The sequence below is a fragment of the Cuculus canorus genome, chromosome 2 (assembly GCF_017976375.1).
Source record: "Cuculus canorus isolate bCucCan1 chromosome 2, bCucCan1.pri, whole genome shotgun sequence".
NCBI classification, from domain to species: Eukaryota; Metazoa; Chordata; class Aves; order Cuculiformes; family Cuculidae; genus Cuculus; species Cuculus canorus.
In genome coordinates, this window is record NC_071402.1 from 43,651,917 (window position 1) to 43,677,995 (window position 26,079).

A 26,079-nucleotide genomic window follows, 5' to 3' on the forward strand; every position below is an offset into this window, starting at 1 on the left:
TAGCAGGGACTCAGACTGGAGGCTGACTTCCAGACAACCTTTGGCCAGGGGTGAGACAGGTGGCACCAGACCCTGCAGGCTGAGTAGCACAGAATGCTCCCGTCTCTCATGTCTGGGTGACTCTTCCAACCTGCAGGTTATTATGCTAAAGGACCCTCTTGCCATTTCCTATTAGAAACGGAAGAGGTAGGTACTTAATTCAAGGAGATTGAATTACTCTCTGAGGATGTCTGCATTCTTTACATAGTTAATGAGATAGAAGTAAGTACCTAAGTTAGGAGTAGTAGTTCACTTTCTTCAAGTCTTAAAGACAATTTCTTATTGACTATATAGGGAGTTCGGGTGGAGACGATCTTGCCTTCTCAGGGAAAAACACCTAACATTTCCGTGAGATTACTTAATTTAGCTGAATTAGATTGAATTCCTATGTTTTAGCAAAAAAAGTAGTTACAAAAAAAGAAGTCTAGTTTCTTGGCAATCAGATACCAAATAAGAACTGCTAAAACTCCTTTGACAATGGCAAGTCAGCTGAATTATGTGAGAAGTTGCAGCATGTTGACAAGCCATAGGAAGTTTTTCATCCTTTTTATTAACTTACAAAATTACTTTTGGAAATAAACACAAAGAAAATAATGTTTTTTTGATAGGTAAAGAACAAATTATTCCCTGGAGAAACTGTTATAAGTTAGTGTGATCATGAACGGATAGAATTGTAAGCATTTTTAGACATAAACTATTTTACTCTGCTTTTTGATTAAGACTCATTGTCTGTACAAACAGGAAACCTATGAAACATGGAAATATACCACCCCTACATAGATTAGTTGCACATATTCAAACCTATTTCTGAACAGTTTCATCTAAATAAAACATCATTTTATCCTGATATTTAAATAGTCAGTTCATTATTGACAAAATAGGCTATAAGAATTCTTTTTACTATTCTCCTATATCGTTTCAATGCAGCACACTGGAATTGTAGTAGAATATCTATCACTAACCTGGAATGGAAATAAACGTTGTCTTATGATATTCAGAAAATAGTCTTATGAATAAAACTAGTTTTTATCATGCTAAACTGTGTATCTGCATCGACATTACAACATCTTTCTGCTAATGTAGCTAAAAGTAAGTGTAAGGATTGACATGCATCAGGCACTTCCTGGGTTGCATTTTATATGGTATTTTATGATACTGAACCATTAAATAGTCACAGGTGAGATGAACAGGCATTCTTTAACTATCTGGTTGCCTCCTTTCCAGAAGTGTTTTATGATTTCCTCATTCTCTACCTAAAAAATTAGTGACTACCTTTCCAGTCATAGGAGATCTCACATCAAAACATAATTTAGGAACCCAGTATGTACACTTTAGTTATAAAGTGCTTTCTTGACAGATTAACTAGATGCACCTGATAATTGGCTCATAAAAATGTAAAATTGGGGAATAAAGAATTCATTACTTGCATCAAATATAAAAATGTATATGTGTTTTAATACAAATCAAATATGTGTGATTAATACTTTCTGAGAGAACATTCCTTATAGAAAAGGATTGCAGGTTTAATTTCAGAATGAAATGAAGCACTAAAACTTGTTTTAAACAAAAGTAGGTAAAAGTAGCTGGAAGTTTCCAACTGCTACTGAAAGGGCAGCTTGGCATTTTAGCAGGAAAGAGCAGCTTAATGAGGATTTCCTTTTTCCATGTGTTACCTCTCTGCAAAAAACCCATCGCTTACTAACCTTCCCAGTCAGACTGTTCCTACTTCCTTTATTGTCTTCATAATTTCTTTGCCACTTCAAATCAATGAAGAGATTTTTTTAAATTAATTGCAGACTCCTTGTTACCTTTCACAAGGGTGGAATACTGAGAGTGAGTATGATGTTCCTCCAAAGCATCTTGTAACCAAACAGATTATAATCTTTATTATAGTATGTCAACTTAAGCTTTCAATAATAATGGAATGAAGGAAGAGAGAGACTCGCAGAGCTTCCTATGAATTCTACATAGATTAAAGAACCTATCAATTATTCTGATGTATTGCTTTATTTAAATTCTAGTGCAAGGCTACAATTTAATTTGACTCCATATGAAACTGGATGAATCAGATAAAGTGTAGGGATTCTTTGCTGTATAACAGCATCATACATAAAATTCCAAAAATATTCTCTCTGCAGTACTTGGCTTTCTTTTTTTTAAGGCTTACAATAAACAAGCAAATTGTGGTTCTTCTATTTGAATAACATTTAAAAAGATGGGGCTTTTTTTTAATTATCTCTAAGGACAATATTTCACTTAAGTTGTTTTAGAGCTTCGTAGCAGTAACTTTTAGCAATATAGATGGTAATAGTTTTATTAGATACTATTGACCACTGTAAGACTTGTAATACTTTGTATTAGAAGCCTGGAGTGATATTAAAATAATATTAATGGTTTTAATGTTTGGGAGAAGTTTGGTGTAGAAAGGTAATTTTATTTCATTTGAAAAGCTATCACGACTAATTGAAGTTCATCATATATATTCCTAACCAAGAGTGGAAGATCTTATTGATAAGTCTTAAAATGAGTGCTGCCACCATAACCAGAATGTGTCATAGCAAATGCTCCAGCCATGAAGACAGAAGTTTCCTGCTACAAGTTCCCTAGATAAGGTGACTATTTAGAAGAAATATTCTGATTCTTCTGAATCAGAGTTCCCAGGTCCACGTTCAATTTAATGTGTTCAGGTTTCAGCACATAATCTTAAGTTTCAGAATTGCTAAGACTAAATTTTGGGTTCAATACAACCCCTCTGTTTTTTGAAGTTATAGCTAAAACTGAGAATCTTTTTAACACGGAGCTCAAAAGACTCAAGTTGTAGAGGAATCCACCTTAAGAAATGAAAAGTCTTTACAGGTTCACCACATCATCAATTATAGTGTGATATTAAGTCACTTTTAACAATACATTTCCATAGTATGCATTTTGGTTGCATATCGATACACAAGTTAATTAATGTTCTGTAATTTAAAAGCAATATATTTCACCTCATGTGAAACCTTGCCATGGTTTCTGGGGAGCTAAAGAAATGAAAATCAGTGGCACCACTCGCACTATTCTACAAACATTGGAGGATACTAGTTCTAATTTACTGAATACAAAGAAAAAGAGTGCATACTTCAAGTCTGTCTTTTGATGAAAATTTGAAATCAAGTCAACTAGATCAGTCAGCACACACTGGGTTTGGTTTTTTTTTTTAATGCCTTCTGTAATAGTCAGAATATAATTTTCTGTGCCTCTGTATTAGAACTGTAACTATCTTGTTCCATCATAATACAAGTTTTATCTCTCACTATTCAATGATTGATAGTCTAACCACCACAGACAAAATGTGTTTTCCTGCAGACACCATCTTCAGCCTCCGTTATGTAAATGTAGTTAGCAAGATTGCCATTCAAAGACAGAGATGTCAAGATATTTTGATTTTACTTCTGCTCTTGCCTTTTTCTTATCTTCTTACTCTTTGGTAGGTACTAGCTACAAAGATGATTCTGCAATTGTGTCACACCACCCTTGTGCCAGATGTGGACATATTAGCTCATGACAAAAGAGATTTTGACATTATTCTTGAAAAAATTTAATTCAACTGTAGACTCAAACACAAGATTTTGGAGCCAGAGACTCACATTTCACAACTGTTAAGATACATATGGGAATTTAAGAAAAGAAAGTCATGTACTTCCTACACTCATTTGCGGAACTTGAACCATCAGATTATTTCATCAGCCAGCTTGTGCATGAAAACAGTAAAATAATTCAGATTTCCTGGTTGAAACTAGTATATTTTTTCTCAAAACACTCAGGCATTTCTTTGGTAGATTTATTCAAGGAAACTGTCTCTGGTCCCTCAAAGACAGCAGTGACAGGATATACACATCTCCTTAGGTATCAAAATCTGAAGTCACCACCTTAGGGTCCCCTATTAGTCAAAGGAAAGAAAGACATCCTGAAGGAATTAATCTCATCATAAAATAGACGTCAAAAGTATATCATAAGGATCAATCTTGAGACATTCCACTTTAAGACATCTAAAGTTAGGCAAAATAAATCCCAGTCTACAAAGTCAAATGGAACACACTGGCAAAAATTTTCTGAAATTATTTCAGAAACAATTCAGTTCTCTAGTCTTTCTTGGTTTTATCTGCTTCCTTTGTTTCAAAAGGTAGAAGTGAGAAAGAGCATGTAAGTTGACTAATCTACACGGTATCTAAATGAAAAGAAATTATTTTTCACTATGTTTAGACAGAAATAGTAAGTTAACTGAAAACAAAATTCAGAAAAGGAAATAAATCTCAATTTGTCCAAAAGTTCAAATAGAATCTGCTAGTGTCTTTGTTTCTTTGGTATTGGATGCCACAACAAGGGAGAATGACAGTGAGTAAATGCCTCTCTCAGAGGAAAAACGCTAACATAAACAGGATGTCAATGACCATCCTGTAAAGAAAGAAAATATAGGGAACTCTAACCACATCTGATCATTGTTCCAAGCAACAGTTTCATACTTTTCCTCTCAGTGTTCTAATGTTTCTTATATTCACTTATCACATATGCTGTCACATAACTAATTCTTTCCAGAAAGTGACAATTTAAAATAGAAGTATAGTACAGGAAATAAAGCATCATTGGTTCCATTTATATGAGCTAATAACAATTAGGGTAGTTCTAAAAATAGATCAATGGATAGTCATAAACCCTAACTCTCACGGTTAGTTCACAGGATGTCTTCGGGTTAAAGTAAACACAAAGATTGGCATAATAATATTATTATTGACTACTTCCATATTATAAAACATCAGAAACATTGTTTCTGTATTTTATGAAAACTGGTGTAGAATTATAAGCAAGACTTATTTTCAAAACACTGAAAATATATCATGTAACAACAGTGCATTCCCAAAATTCAATTTACATTAAGCAACCATAGTTATAGTCTCATCAGAGCTGCATAAAGCATTACCAGATAAAATTTAAGTGTACCTATCTATTGTTTTAAGAAAAAAAAATAAACTACTTCAGGCAGCAAGAACTGTTAATAGTCTGAAAGAACAATAGCAAGAGAAAAAAACAGCACCCTCAGTTGTCAGGGTGCCTAGTGAGAAAAGAAAGGTTCTATAGAGCAACAGCATTATAAGTCTGAATAAACAGCCAGAAAGTTGGCTTGTTCTGCGTGGAAGCTTGCAGATGGTGGATGAATTAATGTCTGTCACGTTTTTATAATACAATGACTTTTACATATTGCTGCCAGATGGAACATAGTTTTGGATCTTGAATATAAATCTCCAAGAAATACAACTTCCTTCCATGTGTTCCCTGTATCTGAGACAAAAGCAAATTCTGAGGCAGGTTTGGGAGGCTAAAGCAGATTTAAGGAAATCTGAGAGAATATAAATAAACTCCTCAAGGGCTTTCTTGTTACAACTCAATTCAGAATAATGGAGTTACCCATGAGTTCTGTATTTTTTGAGATAAAAAAGGAAAGGTATCATATAGATTTCTAGAGAAAAAAACTACATATCAAAGGCAAAATACATTCTAGCCAGGTTCAGAAGACCTTTCAATTGAACCCACTAGCAGTCTGGCAAAACTTTAACATCACATTTATTTTGCGTTCAATAAAAAGACACAAGATCAGATCATAAAAGTGCAGTGCATAAAGCATAAATGCATCTAATTGTTGCTGATAACGAACATCTGTATCTATATCATGAAAGCACTTTGCTGCTCTCCCTGTGTTAAATGATATCTAAACAGACTTAATATCTGTTTCAGATCTGATAGATGTGCTTCTTCAAACTATCAAGAAAGTACAGAATTTTTTGCTTTTCTATGTGCTTACCCATCACACCTGGCTTTCTTCTGTGTGTCTGGTCTTTGTTTCTAAAGCTAGCTGGTACTGCTAAGAAATGAGTAACTCTGATAGCAATGAAGTGAACTGTGTGACTGTAGGGGAGAATATTTTCCCATTCAATGATTTCTCACAAAGTCTGATTTGATGACAAATTGAGTTGACTTCTCTCAGACAGCCTCGAGCATTGTTTATATGCAGATAATTCTGTGAGTGAACCCATTAGGCTTTTGTGACAGCTATAATCAAACATGATTGGGAAACCTTCTGGCTTACTTGGATCCATACTTACATTGTGCTTTGTGAGGTTGGAAATGTTACTTGCTATTGCTTGTAGCCAGTCAATACAGTCTTCAGCAGAGAGACACTGAATTATTCCACTGCAAACCCCATCCACAGCAATCACTTGGAACGCATTTTGCCTATAGACATGTCATAACAGATCAGTTCAGAATGAAATTTCATCTGTTCTAGCATATCATCTTAACAATACTTGTAGAAATGCTTTTCTTTCAACTACAGCAAAGGTCAGCCACTGAACACTCATAAATTGCTGGTTTTCCTGTTTTATGAATACCTGACATATTAGAACAACCATGCTAAAAGGTCAACTCAGACTATATTAAATTTCCATGAAGCTACAAAAAAAAAATCTGTAGACTAGCTCTAGAGAACCTGGACCAACACTGCATGGCTTCAGAAGCTAAACAAGTGAAATAGCTGATGCATATGAAAAGAGTTAACACTTTAATACTACAGATCAGAGAGAGGAAAGTGTGCACTGGACACTGTAGGCAACCATTTGCAAAACTCAGTGGAATACCAATATCTTTTTCTCAACAACTTTGGTTTCATTTTTATAATATACTGTTTAAACACAGTAAGAGTCTTGTCTGGATACAGCTTGTTGGCCATTCTTGCGCACAGAATTTTGATCCTCTTCTAAACTACAGACAGAAAAGCTGGAGAATTCAAAATCAATCAGGTGGCATTAATAATTTTTCCAATTGCATTTCTGAATACAGGAGCAATAGCAAAACATACTGAAATGCCAAGAGACATCCAATGACATCTGTGTGCATCCACCCCAGCACCAATCTGGGCACCAACACAATAATCTGTCAGACGTTATAGACTGACTTTCCACTGAGTGCTGAGCAATTACAGAACCAGAGGAAACTTTCAGATGCTACAGCAGCAGCAGACCTAACTTCTTCAGTAAATAACCTTCTTGGCTTATAGCCTTTGGAAGGTTCACAGGTCTCTGGCTTCAGAACCAAAAAGATATTAATCCATATCCCAGATTGAGAGACTGCTAAAAATACAGCAAAACCCAAGCTCCACTTGCTCACATTCTGCTACAAATCCATCTCTTAATGAACAATTCATGGTTTAAAAATAAGTACATCATTCAGATTCTTTGAGAATGGCTCGGGTAAAATTGGTGTTACCATCAGTATAAAACTAAATGTCACTGATGAGTCTCTGACACCTCAAGACAAAAATTAAACCTGCAAAGGTTGAGTTTTTTTTTTTTTTTTGGGGGGGGGGTTGATTGTTTGTTTGATTTGTTGGTTTTGGGTTTTTTTTTTGACTCCATGTCAAGTACAGGCTTTTCCTACAGTCGGAAGAAGCATTAAACATTAACATCACGCATTTGCTTCTGGGGACTCAACATAAGAACTAGCTCTTACAGGAGGATAAGGCTTATACATCCTAATGGGATCATGCACAGACCAATGGTTTATCTAAATCTAACAGCTCACTTATCAGTTTAGTTGCCTTTTCACTCAGGTAGTGACTTTTTTTTAATATCCCAAAGATATAAACCAAGAGCTACTTCTTTCAATAACTCATTTTCATGATAATTTAGGTACAGTTTTTGAGGAAGATTTATTTAGTGCATCTTCAGTTAATGTAGCTAGCTTTGATTTACTATGTCCTCTATTTTAAATGGCTATTAATACAAAAAAATAAATTCTTCCAGAATAAAATCCTCAGTCCTCACATAAAGAGCATAGCATTATGCTCAGACAAATTTGTGGATTCTCTGTTTTAAGAAAAATAGTATTATTTTCAGGACTCTCCTTTCTTCTCAGTCTATTGTAAACCAAACTAGGAATCCAAGGAATCTATTAATGCATGAACTAACCCGTACAAGCAAAGACAACCTAGTGTATTCCAGATTCAATTTTGATGCACAAATTTTACTTACACTACAAACACAGTAATTCCGATGCATTTGACTGTTCCCGCTGTTCCTAGATATTTGATCTGTGCACGTATAAATCCATTCATCAGAGTGTTCTGACCCAAATTTTAAAAATGCAGACTATAAGAAGCACAGCTACCTAATAAATTACTTTTGAATGTGGGCCCTGTAGTAGATATCATTAGCCTTAGATTATTGTACTAGTATTTTCCTGAATTAGTCTACCAGTAAAAGTCCATATAACCAAACATGCTTGAAAAATAATGTATTAAATATGTGGTTTATATTAAACAGAACATATATTACTTTATAATGACTTTACAATCATAACAATCACTTTATAATACAGCAAAAAAGTTAAGATCAGATGAATTCTTATTCAGTTACACATCTCAGGTTCTGTGCCATCTAGAACTCAAGAGTTAGATGTGAAATTAATAAACTTTCCAAGATTAACATGAATGCCCTCTAGATTTTTATATGAATAACCTCTGGAATTCATGTGTTTCAAGCATTCCACTATAAAAGCTAGAATATGATTACGAGGTGTAATAGTGTATGTGATAACGATAGCATGTATTTCCATCTTTTCAAACACTGAGAGTTAAAAAGTTATTAGGCTCCATAGAGTGAAAACAGCCCTGTAAATACTAACTAAAAGGTAACTTAAATACTTACTAAAAGATAATAAATTAATTTACATTTCATGTTCTTTCTATTATTATTTTCAATATATTTTCTTCATGTTGCTCTTTATAGCATTCTCTTTAAAAGTATTTACCTTTCATAAATAATTTTGAGACGGAGTGAGTCACATTTTAAAATGTTTACAGTAATTTAAAACACTCATAAACTGTCTTGCTAGCAACATAAAATGTTGTTTCTATGCTTTTTCAAGAAAACCCACTTCCTCTCTAATATTTATACTACAGTTTTGTTTCCTTTAAGTACTATTACTTGCTCCTATTAGACAGCATACAAGAACACAAGGAGAGAATTATCAGTGTAGTTATTCTAGGTTTGAGTATTAATTCAGCTTTTCTGGTATGAATATAATTTAAAATTTATTTTCTGGAAATTTAAGTCCCAGGAATATCATTACTGCCTAGAAAATCTTTTTATGCAATGTACAAGTTCTATAATGTGCACTTTAAGGTTGTGTTTTATTGATGCAGAAGAATGAATTTTAAAACCCTAGATCTATGAATAGTTGAATATGTCCTAATTTGCCATGTAAGTACTTCTATTCAGTTCCATATCTTATCTGACATATATAGCAGAACAGATCTCAGATTTGACTATCATGCAATTGCAGCTATTAAATACGATGACCTAAGCAGAATCTCAAACTAAGAAACTGGCTAACCACTAGGTGCAAGCAGGAAGATCACGTCTTCCCACATACCTGATCCTGGCTGATGTTAGAGAAGAATACGGGCTGAGATAGATGTAAATAGACCTTTAGGAAATCTCCTATGGTGCATGTCTCTGACAGCTGTGGTGGAACTAGTAATGACATTCCTCTAACAAGGCAGCTCCCGAAGGCTTGTATCTGTAAACCAAGAAGTCAGCAGCTTCAACTTTCTGAACTCCTTTACCTTACCTGCACAAATCTGATCCTGGAAGGTACTGGGAAAACCGTGAATGAAGGAGTGGAATTAATCGGAGGTCACACCATCTTTTTTCCCACCTAAGTCCTGGGGATGCTGGCCATGAGGAACATGATAATGTATCCTGAAAAATATTAAAAGATCCTTCTCAGTTTTGGACTTCCTTATTAGTACTCAGCAGATTTGGAAAGAGATAGCCTTCAAAAACTTTACATTTACATTTGGCATTGTGTTCTACTTTGTAAAACCATTTGGTATCAGCTTTAGATAGCACTGCAGAGATTCTGAACTTTTTCTCACAAATAAAACAAATCCATATAAACTTCAACAACAATATGCTCAGAAGAAGTGTGAAGAGCAGTATTCTGAAAACCTAGGGAAAACAGATGGTGTCTTTTTTTTTTTGGATTGGCTAGTCTTGAATTAAAGTGAATATTTACAAGATATCACATTATTAGCTACCAGTTTTATACCTGTAACCTGAATAAAGGCAAACTTCAAATTCTTCACTGTAAAACAATAATTCAGTTTTTTTCTGTGGCCTCATACACATTTACATGCACACCTGTTCTAATGACATCACCTCAAAATCTCATAATTATGAACAAGATTTAACGTGATGAAAATTGATTACTTGAAACTAAATGCTTATGATCCATATCTGAATTTGACCTATTTACAGAATACATGATGTATATGAAAATTCAACTTTATCATGACTATGACCATATCTATAAAGAACAAGAATTAAAATATCTACAATATCATTTCACTATTATTTTTACAGAATATATATTTGAATGAGCGGTGCTTATAAAGACAGAAATTATCAAAAATTGTTATTGAAAATCCAACATCCCTTCCTTCCTTTAGGAAATGCTTTACAATATAGTGCCAGTGATTATGTTATTTTCTGAAGAAGCATGATCCTCACAGAAAAGTGTGTAGCACTTGTAGTATATCAGTAAAATTGCACCTGTTGATCCCGCATCATATACTTTCTTTTTTTTTTTATCTCCAGATTCATATAACTGTAGCTTCTATAAAATGCATGTTACAAAAATTAAGTACAGTCTCTATTTTTCTAGGGTGTGATCTTTGTGTAAGATCTATGGAATTGTAAAGTTTTGCCAACTTGAACCTCATTTTTACATACATGTTCACAAATCTTTTATGAAAATAAAATAAAAGATCACCATGGACATCAATTTAGCTGAACAGCAGGCTTTTCATACGTCAATTCACTTACTTAAATCACTGAATCTCTGGTGAAACATCCCATAGATTCAAGCCAAATAAGTGAATGACTGACTAGGAAGACTAAGTTAAATTGTTGTTTTGAATGTCTTGAATTTTTAATGTTTCTGTCTGCTTTCAGGAACCTTTTTCATCTGTGATTAAACTTGGGGGTAGAGTTGAGATGTAGCAAAAAATCTAGATGCAAATTTTAGGCCTAGATCCGGGTGCAACAGAAAAAATACCAAAATTAGTCCTATTTACTCCAAATTCTGAATCAGAATTCTCCTTCATGAGAACCACCAATGCTTAGGAAACAGAATATGGTCGTAAGTTATAATGCAATAATAATGCAAAAATAACAATGTTTACTTTATGATTTTTATACTAGTTCTGTATTAATTATGCTGTATACCGGTTTATATATTCAGTTCTTTTTATTTTATCTGTGCATTTCTACCTATCACAAAGTCAAATACCCAGGAGAAAAACCTTTTATAACTAGATAAAATAATGGAAATTTTGCATTTCCTGGCTAAGAAAATTGTTAACCCTCCTGTGTTGCAGTTCAAAGGCATCTTTTCTTCTAAAAATCTGATCCAACTTCTGCAGCATTTCATTCTAGGCAGATTTTGCTTCATAATGGTATTGTTCTTCAGTGAAATTTTAAGTTTAAATTACTAGAAATAAAATGCTCTTACCTTAAAACCAGAAAAAAAGTATGCACCTAAATCATCCTTTGCCAAAAATTTTTAGCTAATACATTAAATAAAAACTGTGGAAAAATATTCTGAAGAAAATTTTCTAGCTTTTCTTTAAATAGCTATATTTTCATTTTAATAATTCTAATTCCTCTACATTGGAAATACTGTAGAAGAAAGAAACTTTTGAAAGAAGCCTATTGCTTATATAAAAATGATTACCACATCTATGAAGGTACAACCTCATAATTTGTCATAGTTTAATTCCCAGCCATAATATCTAGCAACACTTTTTGCCTCCTCTGGAGCTATGTCCGATGTTAATAAAAGTACCTCTCATGTAGCTGTTCTTTACTATTTACTTCAATTTAGCTATTTTAGTATTATTCTTCTGTGTAATTCCATCAAAGATATATAAGTTCTTACCGTGTTGTTAGGATGGTAGTTGAGATGCAAACCACTATCACACAGGGGAGAGGATGTGCCACTGCTTTGGTCACTGGGGGCACCTAATACAAACATGAACAAATCAAAGAATCTTCAGTAATTTATAACGCCACAATTCAAATTTGTGTATCTATGTATGCACTCACTGCTCCCCGTTAGTTTTGTCATATCTAACGCTAGTTTACTTTCTCCATTTAGCCAGTATCTGTCTTGTGATTTGAGTGTAGTGCTTTTTTAAGCTGAGTGGAGGCTCAAGAAACCTCCCATTGTGTTTTGCTAAAAAAAAAAAAAAAAAAAAAAAAAAAAAGTTACCTGTCTGGTAAAACAAAACAAAACAAAAGAAAAAAACTTTTGGCAAATTTGGAAATAGAAGGAAAGTGTGTACCTCCTCTCTTGATTTTCACTACAAAGAACAAGTCAGACAACACTGTTGTTATTCTCAGTTTAGGAAATTACAGTGCTATACCTCATAAGCAAGGTGATAATATGAACTCAGAAGTATGTTTGAGTGTGTTACTCAGAGTACTCTGTGGTACCACAACCTTTTATAAAAGGGACAAATGTACTGGGATACATTTTTATTTAAGAATACGGTGTTCTATATTTTTCTTGTCTTACTAAAATTTAATGTCTAAGAAAAAGATAAAGATAGTATTTGAACAATAGGATAAAAATATTAATTCATAATGTAGTCTATTTAATTCCCACTAACTTAAAATCAAAGACAGAAAATACTAAAATCAAGAATTTATTGTTTTGTTCCTTAAAAATCGAGCAATTTATTTTATCCTCTTAGGACCAAAAAGCAGAAGGAAAGCAGCGGTGACAAAAGGCAAAGGCTGACATATGAATATGCTTAAATATGCTGCAACTGTCTATAATTATGCACCACACTTACAATCTGATATAATTAAAGGAAGACAGCTGTCTCCATATGTGTCTCATGGGGCTCATTGACTAAAACTCAGTTGGACTTAAACAAAATACTAATCATCTGAGAATAATTTATTTTTAGGTAGACAGACACCTCCACTAAAGCCTCTGAATTTTAAATGGAAAAGTTAAGCCTTCCAAATATAGACACACAATCTCATTTCCACATTTACAGGACAAAACTCTTTCAGACTAAAATGTTATCTCATGCTGCCTAAAAAACTGCTTTCAAATACTGCGCAACAGGATAGAAGCAAACCTAAACTAATACAATTTTGTTGTTTTACATGCAACTTTCTTGATTTGCCAAGTGCTGGGTGATCTGTTTTTCCAGGAAAGATAGTAATTTTTCACTTGTGGTGAGTGTTACTACAAGACCTGGCAATATAAGCTGATCATATTCAGACAGTAATGCTGACTAAAAAGCTACTCTCAATCACCCTCAATGCACAGTAGGTCCAGAAGCTGGAAGCGTTCATGAGCACTGAATTGAGTTTTCTTTTGGCCAGTTAATAAAGACTTACATGCACAATCTTCATTCAGTGGTAATTTGAGAAAAGCAGGTGCTCTTTTTAGAAAGGACACAGTTAGGGTCACTTCTTCCCCTGCATTGCGAAGGACCTGAACCTGAAAGAGAAATACAAACAGGATACCTCTAAATAAAATAAATGCTGTATGTTTGTCTGTTCTGTTTTTCGTCCCTCATGTAGGTAATGGGGTGGGTGGGGGCATTGGCTTACTATAATAGCACTGGTTTTGCACTGTGCTATTGCACAGCACGCTTCCTGACACTGTTCAGATGTGCACTTCCTTCTTTCAGGCATCATCCACACCAGCTTCCATGTATATTTTTTTTTTTTTTCCCCCTGCAAGGTTGTCTCATAAATCTCCAACCAAGACAACAGCAGTAGTTTCCACAATTGTGCCATAACCTTACAAATATATCTTTCCAACAGTGAGAGTTATATTTAGCCGATGTGTTCCAGCATGGATGAGAGATCTAATCTTCCTTACAGCCACAAAAGAGAAGTACCTATTTTAAGCCTTAGATCTTAGATAAGCACAAGCTTGAGCTTTGCCAAAGGGCAGCTTGAATTTTGGACACAGGAATGCATAAATGACCACCCATCAACCTGAGAATGCTCTTAGTCTTCATGTACTCTCCCACAATTGCTCCTACAGTTCTTATCCATGCCTTAAACTTTAGTGTGTTATGGCTGACAGACATCTCAAGACACATATAAGAGAATGGGAACCCCAGGCACGTATAAGAGAATGGGAACCCCAGGCACCTTCCCAGAGCAGCACAAAAGAAACTGAACAAAATGCTATACTTAACAGTGGACAAGTAACATTTTAATTGGTTTATAACATGAGAGCCAAGAAGCACCAGTTCCAGTTCAGAGAACAAGCACTTCCTTTTCTTCTGGCTCTATAACGTCAAAATTCTTCAAGGGTTGATTTAATTTGGGTTTACAAAGACAGAAGATCGCACCATGCCTCTGTCTGAGTGACCGCACTCATATTGTGACGAGAGTCAGCTTTCTGAGAGCAGTGTTCAGACGGCTGCTACACAGAGACAAATGTTTTAAACTAGCACGTATCTGCTGCCTTTCTGCTGTGTGTTCATAGTAGCGGGGTAATACACAAATAAGCATTCCGTCATGCTGCTGCTTGTGAGAAAGCCTTGTAAATAATTTACGGAGGACTGTTATTCTTTAGTTTATGCCTATCAACAATCTATCCAAGAGATTTAGTTACATGCATGTATTTAAGTATATTCAAGGATGCTTTCACATGGAATCATTGCATTACATTAAGTTAACTTAAAGCAATTCTTCAAGAACAAATGTTGACTTTGCCTTTAAACACAATACTTCCTAGTCCACACTGGTTGCTGCAGAGGACGACATATACAACATATGAGGACAGAATATTTGATTCAGCATCTGAATTTTAGGCTCTTTATTGTTTAAAATATCATAGTGGTTGTCAAGGCACAATTTGCAGAGTAGCCTGTATTTATAGGTACGTGTGCAAATAACTACACATACATTACAACAAATGTCATTAACCTAGACCGCATGCCAAAAGCTTCATGTGTAACATGAGCCTCTTTGATGAACACTTCCAATTTATGCTGGTTTATACCTTAGAATTTGACAGAAAGAAGATGACTTGCAATCTGCAGAAGAGTAGATCAAGACTCTAAAGTTCTGAATTCTATCAGAAAAGTCATACCATATCCTCAGCCTTCACAGAAAGTTCATCTTTCTCCTTTTTCATGCAGCAGTCACACAGTTCAGAATAGACAAAGATAAAGCAGAATCTTAGAGGTGTGAATTCTCTATTGAAATGAGTGATGTGAATAGACAAAGCGGAGGAAAAATACAGTTTCCCCTGCCTTTTAATTTTTGTTTTGTTTTGTTTTACTTAGGAAATGAGGAAGAAACAAATGAAGTTACAGCATTATCAACTTTAATTTATAAAGTCACCTGTTAAGATACCTAAGAATAAGTGGATATCTTATGTGAAAGAGGTTGAAACAGTAAACTCTACCCCTGAATCTTTCTTCTTCCAAGAGTAAAACAAGTCACTAGTCCTCATAATTTCATTTGATAATATATTGTTCTGCAAAGGCCAATATTGCCATAAGTAGTCTACTGCGACACTTTTCTTTAACCTTTCTCTCTCAAACCTCTTTATGTCTTAGGATGAGGAATTTAAGCTGGTACACATTTTAGTTGAAATCAGCAATACTTAATTTACTGAAATGTATTTTGGAGTGTATGAAACATATGATTCAGAAAGTGACTAGATTTCAACATGTAGAACACAGACTAAAAAGAGATCAAAGATTAAAAAAGAAAAATACAAAAGTAGTGACTAGCTGTTATGGCAAGTTATGTCTATGGAAAAAAAAAAAAACCCACCTGAAAACAGAGAGTCAAATGGTTTCTCTGGAAAATACAATACAGTATGAATTTCTAGAATTTTATAAACATGACTGAAGTTCTAACAACAGTCAAAGATACCAACATATTAATTATTTCTGAACATGAGCCAGCAGTGTGCCCAGGTGGCCAAGAAGGCCAACGGCATCTTGGCTTGTATCAGAAATGGGGTTACCAGCAGGTCCAGGGAGGTTATTCTCCCTCTGTACTCAGCACTGGTGAGACCGCACCTCGAGTACTGTGTTCAGTTCTGGGCCCCTCACCACAAGAAGGATGTTGAGGCTCTGGAGCGTGCCCAGAGAAGAGCAACAAAGCTGGTGAGGGGGCTGGAGAGCAAGTCTTATGAGGAGCGGCTGAGAGAGCTGGGGTTGTTTAGCCTGGAGAAAAGGAGGCTGAGGGGAGACCTTATTACTCTCTACAACTACCTGAAAGGAGGTTGTGGAGAGGAGGGAGCTGGCCTCTTCTCCCAGGTGACAGGGGACAGGACCAGAGGGAATGGCCTGAAGCTCCGTCAGGGGAGGTTCAGGTTGGATATCAGAAAAAAATTCTTCACAGTAAGAGTCATTGGGTACTGGAATAGGCTGCCCAGGGAGGTGGTCGAGTCGCCTTCCCCTGAGGTGTTTGAGGAACTGGTGGATGAAGTGCTTAGGGACATGTTTTAGGGAGTGTTAGGAATGGTTGGACTCGATGATCCAATGGGTCCTTTCCAGCCTTGTGATTCTGTGATTTCTTCTTACTTCCTCATTGCTTAACATCAGTTTAGCTCAAAATTTTGTAGAGATATTTTGGCAAAATGAGGACTGTGTAAATATAGATGCATTGTTTGTTCAGGCTTGAAAAATGTACATTCATGAAAAAAATAATTTATCTGCCCAAGTGTAGCCACATGGACCTGAAGAAATGCTGTTATGTTCACTCATAAAGCAGTAACAAGCTTTTACCACTGATGTAAACTAATGAACATAGTGAAGAAACCAGTTGTCAATCATTATATCACTTATAGTTGAAGACACGGACATATATCTGCTCAGATATCCTGCTGTCTTTACTTAGAAGAAGGCTGTCTCATATTTATTGTATAAACATTGCCAATTTCTTGTCAATTAAGCACTATCACTGAAAACGTATGTTCTGGCTATTTCTGGCAGTGATAATTCAAGAAATATTTCAAGGTTCCTTTCAAACACAAGAGAGAAGTAGACTATCTAAATCCTTTAACATCTTTTTCAGTTATGGTATATTTTCTGATTTATTGGGAAAACTTAAAGCTAGGTTGATCAGACTAAGTAGCTCAGGATTTTTTTTTTTTTTTTCCAGCACCATCACCTATTGCTTCCATGATAAAAATGACTGAAGACTAAAAAGCCAAGGACTATTTTCTACTTCCTGAAAATAATGAACCTCTCTTAAGAATTTGCAGTCATGAAGTAAACTTCCAGGATTTTTCTCATTTTGCAATGACTACTTCCATATTTTTATATAATTATATCAAATTTCTTAGATTCCTGATACATTAGTCCACATATTAGAAAAAGGTGGGGTTTGTTTTGTTTTGGGTGGTTTTTATTTCCCACATTGAAGGCTAAAGTACATTTTAAATAGGAAAAACAGAGAACTGTGGAGATCTTGATTCACTCAAGGATGAACAGTAGCACTAAGGTGGTACCACATCTTTCTCAATAAAATAAACAACGTCACCTCAAAAAGTTTGCAATTTTTTTCCACCCCCCACTTCTTATTCTATGGAACTGTGTTTGAACCTTCCAAAAATATTTTCAATTGCTGATTGATCACTAATCTTCATGATGATTCCATCTCTCACAAAAATATTCCAGTATTAGGTAGAATATAGTTTAACATCTATTTACTTGAAAAGTGACTAGTTCACAATTAAATGCTTTTTTTTCCTTTTAAAATATAAAATGGTTATTTTAAGAAATGGTGCTTCTATAATAAATGTAAAATCAAAATACCACAATGGTAGCCACAAATAACAATTCCTATCAGCCCTGGAGTACAGTTAGAGCCTCATTCTCACTGTGTATAAATGGAAAAAGGATGTTCAATATTAATGTAATGCACCTGAGTAAGGTATTTTCATTCCATTACTGCTAACAGAGAAGGCATTTCTTAATTTATTGCAAAAACAAATATTTAAAACATTTCCCCTAATATGTGAAAAGATATTAATGGACCCAACTTTTAAAAAGTAAAGAAGAAACATATATTTGGAAGAAATACTGATTTTTAATAAGTATAGAAAAAATATAAGAAATAAATCAAATATTTCCAAAGAAAAGTGCAGTGAACTCCTAAGGGGTTTTTAATTATATATGGAGAGTTTGGCAATGGCGAGACAAATTCAGAGCACTAAATTGATGGAATATTTGCGTGACAAAAATGTAATTCACTAGTAGATCTAACACATCTGAAATCTAACAGGATTGTATCTCCCCATCATAAACCCCAGAACACCTCCCTTCAGAAGACATCCACATGCCTATGCATTTGACCTAACAATTTCTAAAACACTGCACGCCAGACTGCAGCAAATGCATGACCAGGAACCGTTAAAAGGATTTGCACATTCATTGTTGAAATGTAATAATCTGTTCTATTGTCAGAGGTTGTACTGTCTATTCAAGATGTTGGTTTGGGTTTTTTTTCCTATAAAATCATAGATTTTTAATATTTGTGACATCTACAAAGCCCGAGATTTCAGACAAACTTGTCTCGGGTTTTTATTTTAATAGTTAACAATGAATAATGGTAACAATTAATGTGTTGATACAGGTGTTGTATGGATTAAATAATGCAAAGTTATTTAATATTGCTGTTATTACTTGATTTAGTTGTATTTTTTAATATATTTCATCTAGTGAGCAATAGTAGCTATTGATTTTTTAGTGCACATTATCTAATGAAGTCATTCCTGTAACAGAAAGAAGCGGTGGCACTTAAAAAACTTGACATCTCCTCATCAACTTTATGGCTATATATTAAATTCCTGCTGCTCTTTTAGAAATTATATATATATATATGTGTAGAATAAGTTGATGTGAAACAAACTACATAAACAGAAACATTAAATATTGCCAATAAACTTTCTTATGCAAAGCATAAGCTTTCTACCAGTGGGTTCAAGTATTAATTTACTTCTGCCACAAATAGTCTTATATAATGTTAGGATATTCATGGGTGAAGTGAGACAGGCAAATTAACAGCTGTGTGAACCAGGAGCTGTATGAAACAGTGACATTAGAAGAGGCAGTGTTTCTGGAGCCACAGTGTCTGTATTTCCATGAAATTACTGCAATGATTGCAAGGGGGCCATCTGAAGAAGTGAATTTTATGGTGATGTGTGATATTGCTGAATAAAATCTTTACATAATAATTATACTCATCTGAATTTTTTATAATGTCTACAATGATATTGCCTTTTAATTTTATAAAACCTTTAAGTCCCAGTTCAAAAAAACATTTGAGCATATGCTGAAGTCTCTCTCAATATATTCAAGAAAACAGTGAAGTGTGAAGTCCCCCTGACTTCAGTAAGTATTCTTCCTGAATAAGACCATATATTCCTTCGTACACTACTGATGAATTTTATCCACCAATACCTTGAATTACAAAGACTGGAGTATAGGGAAGGAAAAGTAGAAGATGTCTTCTTTGCCACTGTGGAGATGTACACAATGCACTAGTAGTGAGTCCAACAGCAGATACCAGAACATACATTTCGGCACAATCAGATAAAGGCCTAAAGCTAAAAGGCTCGATGTATTCACACAACTGTCTTAGATTATTTTTAAAAATTAACTGTTTTATTCAGTAAAAGACTTGTAGTTAATACAGAATATATGCATAAAAAATATTACCGCATGGGGTGTTTTTAATTTCAATTATCTAACATTTATCACAGTATTTGCTAATAATGAAAGTTAATCAACAAATATAGCAACAAAAATATCAAAGCTTCTTTTTTCCCTTCAGAAAAATTATTTTACTGTTATGCAGAGAAAACTAGAATACCATTTTATGACAGCAGTTCTCATTCGGGCTGTGAAACACAAAGTGCACTTCAGACCATAGTTTGACACTACCATCGTTGTAAGTTTTAATTTTCTGCTGCCTCTTTCCAGAACTTGTATTAGATATTTAGATACAAACCCAAATGGGCTGCACACTGGAACTAGGAGCTTCCTCAAACAAGGCCAAAGAAAATGTAGGGCATGGTGGACATGACGAAAGTACAGGAAGATGTGTCCTTCTATTCAGAACCCTTTTCTGTATGTGTCTTGCTACTGGCACTGTTTAAAAAACCGTGTAGCGGGATGCAGTAAGATTCGTAGTTACAGCAAAGATACCCGGCTAAGCCTACCACTAAGCAATTATTCTGAAAAGTGGCAGATGGAGGTTTATGGTTTCTCAAGATGATACAGGAATTGAATCAAGATAGCCCATACAGTGAATGCTCCAGCTACTAAGGCGCTATACAAAACATTACTTCAGAGCAACATACAGAGATTCACAGGGTTTGATGCTTTTTGACAAGTCCCATCAGACTGACCACTTTGAAACAAAATTATTCTTGATTCCAAATGACAGCATTTGTGTAAGCTACACCATTGGATGATTTCTCAGATGGAAAACAATACACCAGTCATAGCTATATTCATGTTTCCTTCATTAATCCTTGCTCTCTTTTCACAGGCTCGTGAGCTTTACACACAGGGGTACCAGAACAAGCAACCTCAAGACTTTTTTACAAAGCATTCATAGAAAACCAAGTGATCTGCCTTTAAAAATGGATTTCAGCATGTCTCAAGTCCATGTGCAAAGTAGGCCATTTATATTAGCTGCCACTAAGAGACATCTACAGAGTTTCCTTCTGAGGAAATGACTAAAATAATCAGATGTAAGCAACATGAATAAGTGTAATGATGAGGTAGGAGAAAGAGATTAATTTCACAAATAATTTATTAGAAATAGAATTAACTCACACAGAAAAAAAATCCATCAGCCAATAGAGGACCATATATAGGTTACACAGAGGACACAGGCTCCTGTCAGCTCTTTCTTAAATGCAATTCCAAGGTAAAAAGAGAACATTGTCACTTCAGTGATATATTTACTGTCAATTTGGAAAAAAAAAAAAAAAAAAGCTTTTTTTAAACTTTTAATCTAACACTTGTAGAATGGAGAATTTAAAAGTTTGTCTAAACCATCTCATGACAGTTTTCTGGAAATCTTTATTCTTTCTTATTCTCCATAATCAACACTAAAATATTTAGTAATCTTTCAATCAGAATAGACTACAATTCTTGCTTAGTTGCATGTTTATCTTTTCAAAAGTAATACAGGAGCGGCTCAGCAAAAGATATCAATGTAAACACCTGAACAAAAATAAACTATGAAAGCAGAATTCCGCAGCTTTTTCCTGCTTTCATTTCATTTTCTTCTTTCATTAATGTCAGTACCATTAATAAATATTATTCATAAAAAAATACTGCTATAAGTGCTTTATTTACATTCTTAGGTCATGTACCCTAATTTTGAACGGTATTTCACAAAAGACTACACTTACTGGTCATCATAGTTCATACTAAATCATTAGAACACAATTACTCCAATATAGAAACTACGAAAAGTAAGACATTAGGATTTGTTAAAATTTTAAGTCCATCAAATCTGTGAACACATAACCTGGAGTCCCTGACCATAAGTCATAGGGACACCATAGGTCCCTCAACTGAAGCATTTCATATCATATTACGAAAAATGGAAAATAATAATTCCCTATATAGATTCCAACTCTAATACACTATTTACTGTGATCTATCAGTACATTCTTTGACTTATGCCAGCTGAGCTTCAGGCTATTGATTCAAATGCAAATGTTGATTATAGTTCCAAACAACGGATCTTCTTAATGTTTCCTAATTCCATGGACTACTATTGGTCTGTAAATGTGGTCTACAGAATAAAAAAAAATACCCAAAGATGGATTCAGTCCTACATGGTAGTGTAGTTACTCATGACAAGAAAATACCTATGAAAACACACAAAATACTAAAGGGACGAGAAGACCCCAATTCAAATCTGGAAATTTCCAAGTTTCATGAGCTTTTTTGGTATATCTGTAATGTGGTGAGTACAAGACGGAGTTCAGAAGTGTGTATCTTTGTTTCCACATTACCTACTCCCTGTACGGCTCTGCTTCTGTAGGATTACTCAGTAGAACTGTTTCTAGTGTGGCTGACATTAAACAACATTCATTTTACAATTTGTTTAAGATATGAAATAGGAAACTTGATTTTTTTTTTTTTTGAAAACAGAATACTTTAAGATTCTAAATGTGAATAATAGCATCACTGTGTATCTAGGCAAACTACTCAACCCCATCATCAAATACTATAAATCTTTAAGTCTAATTCTAGTTTCAACTATTTGTGTTAATGTGTCTATTTAATCCTCTACCAATACCACACACTTTTATTACAATTGTGTATAGCAGTAAACCTCTCGTTGGTATGATAGCTCAGAAATTTACACAGGAACCAGATTTTGTTTGGGATCAATTTCATTGACGCTTTCCAAATAAAATATTGACTAAATATTCTCTGGGAGAAATGTGTGATCCTCTTAATAAACAAAGCAAAACTCCAATTAAAATAGAAGAAACATTTACACTACTGCTATAATAGCATTTACTGATTTCTACATAGCTTTGCCAAAACGTAGCACAGCATCCTATCTGCACTGGTGTGTAAAGCCAGATGAGTGATAGGCTATCCCATCAGTCTACAGAGGATTCCTTATTTAAAACGCAAGGGATTTTGGACTTCATCATAATTGGAAACCAACTGTAACAGTAGGCTATGCTGAGATTATGTTGGCTTTTTTTGCTCTCCATGTTCTCTTCATGTAAGGGAGAATATTAAAGAAAAAAGCTGTTAACACCTGCAGAACATTAAGAATCCTCCAGAGGGTTTGTACATTCACCTTCAAGGATCCATGACATAAAAATTAAAAGGTTTAGTATTTTTTAACACACAAATAACATGCAGAAATTCCTCCTACTCATCGTATCTGCACAACATGCTTGTGAAATTTATTACTCATGCATATTTTATTATTTTAGTGGGTTTCAGTCCAATATAATATAAAGCAGTAAAAATAAACAAGAACCATAATTTACTAATTCTCCATAGGCTAACAATCAATTCTTGGTATTGCTCTTTTCTAACAAGAGTTTCAGAGAGCAAAAGATGGATAAAATCTTCTTTAAATGAAAGCAGAAAAAAATATAAGAAACATTCTCTTGGACTAAAAAAAAAGAAGATTTTTGAGGGTATGGTATACTATAATACACACCATACCAAATATTCCATCATGGATTTCCCAGAAACATCTTTAAGCAAGTTTTTTATTACCATCCAGTAACCTCCAAAAAAGTCAGGTTATACTTGATTGTCACTTTCTGGTGATAAGAGCTGCCACAAAAACACTTGCTGCTGGATATAGGCCAGAGCTTCAGTCAATAAATTACTGACAAACTAAATGGGAAAATCAACACAAGAGGTAATAATATCAATATGTCCTATAGAGAACATTAAGATTTTGCTTATGGCCTGCAGGTATTATGGCATACAGTGCATGATAATGCATTCAGTACTCTAGAAAAAAAATAATTATATTGTATGAGCTATCCAACAGTGTATGAGAACACAACGTATTCCAGCAGATAATCATAAATTGGATTGAAGAAAACTGTTGTGTATGGCCTCTCAAAACCAATAGCCATTTTTGAGAAATTAGCCAGTAAAACCTTAGAAGAATGACATATACACTGAGAAGTCTCAATCTATAACACAGAAGTCACATAAAATATTCAGCATAATGAAAAAGTCAAGAGAAATTATGCATGTTACATTAAGAAAAATAAAAAAAGTCAGCTATATTCACAGAACAAACCAAATTGTTCCATATTTATCTACATGATTCCTTGAGTACCCAGCTACAACTGGAATAAAGAAAACCTTTTCTGAATGGATATATATCTTACTTTTGCTAGAAGACATTATGCTAAAGACAAAAAGCTTCAGATAGAAGCTTTTGCTTTTCAACAATAAGTTGTTTTTTTTAAAAAAGGGAGAGTAAAAATCAAAGCGAAGTTGAAAGCAGAAATGGTTCTTTTTTTTTTCTAGCAAGCTATAAAAGAAACTGGACAATAACTTGCAAATAAGTCCTCCAGATTTTTCAGGTAATGTGTGCTCCTCATTAGGAAGAAATTATTTCAATCAAATAATCCATTTTAAAGGGTTTTGAGTTCTTTCTTTTCACAGTTGATCATACTGCACTTCTGGGTGTTTCGGTTTGTTTTTTTTCCCATTATAGCGATGAACTTGAAGGGTTTGAGTTTTCTAGCCCTGAAGTCACTTGCTTCTCTACTAAATATAAAAGAATCCCCTGTTCTTTCCAATACATTGTTCCACATTTCAAATTTACCAGAGTAAGTGATTTCACACTGAGTTCTATATGAAATTTCTAACACGTTTACTAAACAAGTACAGTTTTTATGTAAGCAATTTGTGAAAACATCAATAGTAGTATTCAAAATGCATGCGCATTACTAAACTACATGACAAGTCAGCTATTGTTCCAGTTCCTAATGCCTGGAGAGTGAATGCAATCCAGTTTACACAGCATGTTGAAGTCCATTCTTAATTTTTTAATACTTTTACGAACAAAAATAGGTCTAGAACTGTTGAAAACACCATTGTGAATATTTGTCTGACTAAGCAGAGACTCAGTTCTGGGGGAAAAAAGGTAAGATCAGCCCCAGAATAAGAGTTTGCTCACACTAATCCCATTGCATGGCTGGGGTCAAACATACAGCTAGTGGCAAATTTCACATTTACATATTCAATATAAGATCTGCTGTTGGCAAATATGACCTTAACATTTACTTTTCATGAATAGTCACGCTAATCAAGCACCAGCATATAAATGCTCATGAAAAATGAATACAAAATGGTCTTAAAGAATTCTAAATCAAATTTTAATTGTAAATGTGAATAAATATTAATGTACAAGCCTAGTCCTATTTGTTCCGTACTAAATTTTATCAACTTCACAGTGATATAGAAAATAATTCTTGGACAAAATCATAATTAAATAATGTTTTAGATCAATATATGCAGTTAACTCTGCTAAGCTTTTCGGCATCTCTGAGAATCTCAGCCCTATATCTGAGAAAGAAATTTTATTTCAGGGAATGTGCTCACTGGCAAAAGTTTTCAGCTGAGAAAGTGCACAAGAATCATAGAACCAACACCTAACTTAGCATTGCCAAGCTACCTCTAAACCATGTACCTAAATACCACATCTCATGTCTGAAACAACACAATTTCACGCCATTTAATGCTATGGCAGCCTTTCTGCTGTAGAATAATTGTACTGTATTTAGCTGAAGTTGAGTAAATTACTTTGTTCTTCATAAATGTTTGTAAGAAAAAACTAGCCCAGTTTAGTAAATACTTAAATTAACACTTTTAGACAAGTACATACATATTTTCCAGTACTAGGATCCAACATAGCTCTACTGTAATATGAAATTTTCACAAAAAATAGCACCTCAACATTGTTAGGATCATTTTCATCAGCATCTAAATTTCAAGGGTCTCGGACAAACTGAATTTGGAGGTACTGACTCTTGATATTAATTAACTGGAAGACATTTACAGATATTTTGGAAATAAAAGATATTAACATGTAATTCCAAAGAAATAAAAAAGCTAATTTATATTTAAGCATAATGATGAAAATGTGCAGAATTACAGGTTTAATCAGCTTATAGCATGAGGTCTTCATGACTTTCAAGGTTAAGCATATATCTGGTATATTCATCCAAAACGATTAAGTGTATTAAATTATTGCAACCCTTACTTTACCTTTTCTTATTTTTCCTAAATAGTCAATAGCCCCATGGAAAGCCATTCTTGCCAACAGCAAATTATCATCTTATAAAACCCATAATTTATAGACTGTTAAATAGAGTGGATGTGTTTTCCAAAGCAAAAATTGCAACATCAACAGT

General features: G+C 34.2%; 1 protein-coding gene across 6 annotated transcripts in view; it reads right to left on the reverse strand.

Moving 5' to 3' along the window:
• Positions 1-26,079, reverse strand: part of SNTG1 (syntrophin gamma 1) — a 332,986-nt gene that overhangs the window by 84,657 nt on the left and 222,250 nt on the right. For all 6 annotated transcript variants that reach the window (XM_054060096.1, XM_054060099.1, XM_054060101.1 and 3 more), the window contains 4 exons: positions 13,548-13,650; positions 12,070-12,152; positions 9,700-9,830; positions 6,177-6,306 (listed from right to left, as the gene is read on the reverse strand). In XM_054060096.1, coding sequence (XP_053916071.1) covers positions 6,177-6,306; positions 9,700-9,830; positions 12,070-12,152; positions 13,548-13,650 — 447 coding nt within the window. The remainder of the gene's footprint in view (positions 1-6,176; positions 6,307-9,699; positions 9,831-12,069; positions 12,153-13,547; positions 13,651-26,079) is intronic.